Source organism: Bactrocera latifrons, unplaced genomic scaffold, assembly GCF_001853355.1.
Source record: "Bactrocera latifrons isolate USDA-ARS-PBARC rearing strain unplaced genomic scaffold, ASM185335v1 scaffold_44, whole genome shotgun sequence".
Taxonomy (NCBI): Eukaryota; Metazoa; Arthropoda; class Insecta; order Diptera; family Tephritidae; genus Bactrocera; species Bactrocera latifrons.
In genome coordinates this window covers 286,902-291,322 of record NW_017537090.1, presented here as the reverse complement: position 1 = coordinate 291,322, position 4,421 = coordinate 286,902, and the positions used below count along the sequence as shown (strand labels likewise).

General features: G+C 34.2%; 1 protein-coding gene across 1 annotated transcript in view; it reads right to left on the bottom strand.

Annotated features, from left to right (window-relative positions):
* The window catches only part of LOC108972955 (G protein alpha i subunit), a 31,146-nt gene extending 26,930 nt beyond the window's left edge, over positions 1 to 4,216 (bottom strand). The window contains exon 1 of the mRNA XM_018939919.1: positions 3,521 to 4,216. Coding sequence (XP_018795464.1) covers positions 3,521 to 3,641 — 121 coding nt within the window. The 5' untranslated portion in view covers positions 3,642 to 4,216. The remainder of the gene's footprint in view (positions 1 to 3,520) is intronic.
* Between the last annotated feature and the right edge of the window lie 205 nt (positions 4,217 to 4,421).

The following is a 4,421-nucleotide window of genomic DNA, read 5'->3' as shown; positions in this document are numbered from 1 at the left end:
AGATATCATGATGAAACTTGGTACACGTATTTTTTGGCTCCATAAGAAGGTTAAGTTCGAAGATGGGCAAAATCGGCCCACTGCCACGCCCACAAATTGGCGGAAACCGAAAACCTATAAAGTGTCATTACTAAGCCATAAATAAAGATATTAAAGTGAAATTTGGCACAAAGAATCGCATTAGGGAGGGACATATTTGGACGTAATATTTTTGGGAAAGTGGGCGTGGCCCCGCCCCCTACTAAGTTTTTTGTACATATCTCGAAAACTACTATAGCTATGTCAACCAAACTATATAGGGTCGTTTCTTTTAGGCATTTTCATATACAGTTCAAAAATGGAAGAAATCGGATAATAACCACACCCACCTCCCATACAAAGGTTATGTTGAAAATCACTAAAAGTGCGTTAACCGACTAACAAAAAACTAAATTTTATGGAAGAAATGTTAGAAGGAAGCTGCATCCAGGCTTTTTTTAAAAATTGAAAATGGGCGTGGCGTCGCCCACTTATGGACCAAAAACCATATCTCAGAAAGTTAACACCCTGATGACATGTACCAAATATGGTTGAAATCAGTTCACAGCCACGCTTGAAATCTCGAATATCACTTTATCATGCGAGAGTATAAAATGTTCGGTAACACCCGAACTTAGCCCTTCCTTACTTGTTTGTTATGAATTAGATGCATTTTAAGCTTTAGCATTAATTTTTTTTTTTTGTATAAAGAAAAAAATATTTTGATATGCTATATTTAATGTTAAATATACATTTTTTGGAATGAATAGAAAAAAAACCTAACAACTTATTCGTAACGTGTCGTAATTTAATAGAAGGTGTATGTAAACTTAATTGGTTTGCTGTATGTATATATGTACATATATTGTATATTTAAGTAAGAAGTATGTATGTACGAGTTCCGTTCGTTCTGCTCGAATGGAATTTACCATATATAGTATAATATTAAATTGCATATATTTTACTCTTTTCTCCACTTTTCACAACAGTGTAGCTCCACTAATAACAAAGTACACACTTGAGTTTGTACTGGTGTAAGTTATGTATTTCTATTTGAAGCGTGTGAACAGCTTTTTATAGTGCATTGTGTTTTGAGAAATAACCAGCTGTTGCTTTTTTATTTGATCGTCATTCACAAAACACAGCTGAGGTCAAAGTTGACGGTTGTATATACTTAAATACTCTTACAAATGTACACAGAGGATGGAAGAGAAAAACAGGTGAATTTTTAAACGATATGAAATTTAATTGTAGAAAAAGGTACAGGTGGACAAAAATACGCTTGGGAAGAAATAAAAAGTGTACGCAAAATTCGTTATAGTGCTTTCTTGAGTTTTCTTACAATATTTATTATTTATAATATATTGGTAAAGTAAATTTGTGGAAATGGAACTAAGACATGTATGTATTTATATATACATATGATATTGTAATTATGCAATTAAGGACGGAGGGGTTATGTATGTAAGTATGTACAATATTTGTGTGGGTAAGCACGAGCAGAAACTCCTGGTGTGACATATGTACGTTAAAATAAGTCGTAATTTTGGTCGTTTTTAATCAGGCCGAATTCGATTATTGCGCAGATTAAAACACTGAACTACATACATATATACAGAACATACAAAAATTTTATAGTGATGGGAACTTTTATCTCCGAGTAATCACTCAAACACATTCCAAAACTGCAAATTCGAGAAAAACGCTTTAAAGATAAACTAAAGGAGCTGATTCAAATGAGGTGCTACACTTTAGATGACTTTAAAACAAAAACTATTTGAGATATATGTATGCACATTTAACATATTAGTTTCTTATTTTCACGATAGGCGTGATCCCGAAAAACTCGCTGTAATAAAGACTGTAGCTTTATAAAGTTCAGAAACTTGAGAGAGTGTCTCTATAACCGTATTTGGAGAAGAAGGTTATTTTTCATCGAAGTCATCTTACATAGCAAAACAGAAGTCGGGCTATTGAGAAAGAGGTTTTAGATGTATACACGCCAAACAAGTGTTGTTGTCACGGTTATCTAGTCCCCGTTAGGGTGGTAAGGCTCAGATAAGTTGTCATCTAAGGATGAATTAACTTGCTACTGTATCCAGAACGTAGGTGCGCAAAGGTCACTCTCTAGTGTTGTTGCACATAGTTGACACTATTATCGTGAGGAAACTGAGTTCCTTACATGCAATGCAATACGTGGAAGTTTTTCCTCGTCGCCGTTGTTAACCGAATTTTTATTTTTATTTTTTGTACGATGTAACCATGTTTTTTTTTATACAGATTCCATTAAATACTGGGAAATATTTAGCAACGAGTTGCCCCTCCTGCATAAAATATCTTAAAATTTCATTTTATCTCTCAACTTACATATGTATGTACATATATTTTCTAAAAACTTCTTACTCCTCATCTCAATGCTAATCTCATCATGGCTAATTATGTGCTTACTAATCTTATCCGGAAACAGTTTGATATAATTGTTTACTATTCCAACAGTTATGTATAGTAAAGTCAAGCCTTTTAATTTAGCAAAGTACATAAATGGCTAGAAATGTGTACATGTTTATGGCGATTTTTAGTAGGCCTGAGAGGTTTATTGTTTATAAATATGCGTGATTTACGTGACATTTTATTTTTTTTAAATTCTTTTGGAGTTATATTCTTTAACACAGATAAGCAGTACTGATACAGAGAAGTGTGAGTATTATAAATCTGTCTTTCAATTTTATATGTGAATAATTAAAAATTATAATAATTTAAAATGTCATCAAACAAAAAGCACTTCATGACGCCTATTTAGGGTCAAGTACCCATTATTGTCGCCGGGTATGCACTAAATTTCAAATTACAATTGCATCGAATTACAGCGGTGCATTTACGTACGGAGACATGTATGTACATATGTAGGCACACAACTCGGTAGCTACGTGCTAACAACACTGGCAATATGAACAAGCATAATTTTATGATGCCTGCTGTACTATGCATACGCAAGCGCAACGCTGCAAAATAAACGAAAAACAATTAAACGGCTATGAGGCCGAGACACATCATTTTCACCACACACACCTTTTTCACAGGTAGAAAATGTGTGAATCTCCCCACACACGCTGCATAGCAAAAACAACAAAAATAAGTGTATATACATATGTATGGATATGTGTAACACTCTCCCCTCTCTTTCAACGACTCGCTGACAATGTAGCAACAACAAATTATTGCAACAAAAATGTTCCCCTGCCGCCGGCGCGGCTATGTTAATTCTTCTGGACGTATTACAATGTCTCAAAAAACCAAATAAGTACACAAACTGCCTATAATTAGTAAACATATTTCTTGGAATTGCACAAGCACGGGATTTTCAGGCATTTTATAATCAGCAGAGAGATAACGACTAAATTTAAGCAGAAACAATATGGGAATATGCCAGCAGTAGCAATTATTCCAATAATTAATTAAGAGTTATCATTGATATTGAAAATTAATGTAAAAAAAAACATACCCAAAAGCAGCAATTTCACCTCTGCAGCCGCACGCTCTGCATCCCTTTGCAGCACCCGGTCGATGTTTTTCGAATGTTCCACCGCCTCCTTATCGCGCGACGTACTCACAGCACAACCCATTTTTTATTGCAATTAATTTTTATTTTTAATTATTATTTTTTGGTAGTTTAGTAGCGACACTTTACACTACACCAAGAGCCACGAAATTACCGAAATTATCTAAACCACTGAGACCGCCGATAAATGGTTTATGGTTGAGTTACTCCAGCCGTTAAGTATTCACAAATCACAGTTACGGCTTGCAATTTGCAATTAGGCCTTCGCGTGTAAATTTGTCGATTTTTGACCGTTTTTTTCGCACCAACTGCTCTTTCACGGACGCACGCGATGATTCCTTTCCTTTCTTTTTCACTGTCGCGTCTGCGCGAATCCACTTTCCTTGCTGCTTCAACCAATCAAATAACTTCGCTTTACTATATTTCACTAATAAAACTTGGTATTTTCACTTTCGTACTCAATTTTGTTGTATTATTTATTTCTAATCGCAAATGCACATAATTATTTTATTTTTCAATACTGATTATACTTTATGATTCACCACTTGAATATTCCTTTTGCTTCTTCACGCACAAATACAATTTACAATCCATCCGCTAGTTTCACACCACACTACCATTTGGCCAAATGTTTGCGTTGAACTGTCGATCGGCAACAGTGTTTGCAACACTATAGGGTAAAAAATGTGCCGCATGGTGAATATAATGGAGTATAGAAATACATTTTCTTTTCTTAAATTTATTTGAAAACAATTTCAATAAGAGCTTCAAACTTACATATATGATTTTACAGCTAGTACTTTTTAATTTGCATTTTCAAGAAATGTTATAATTATATTGTTAT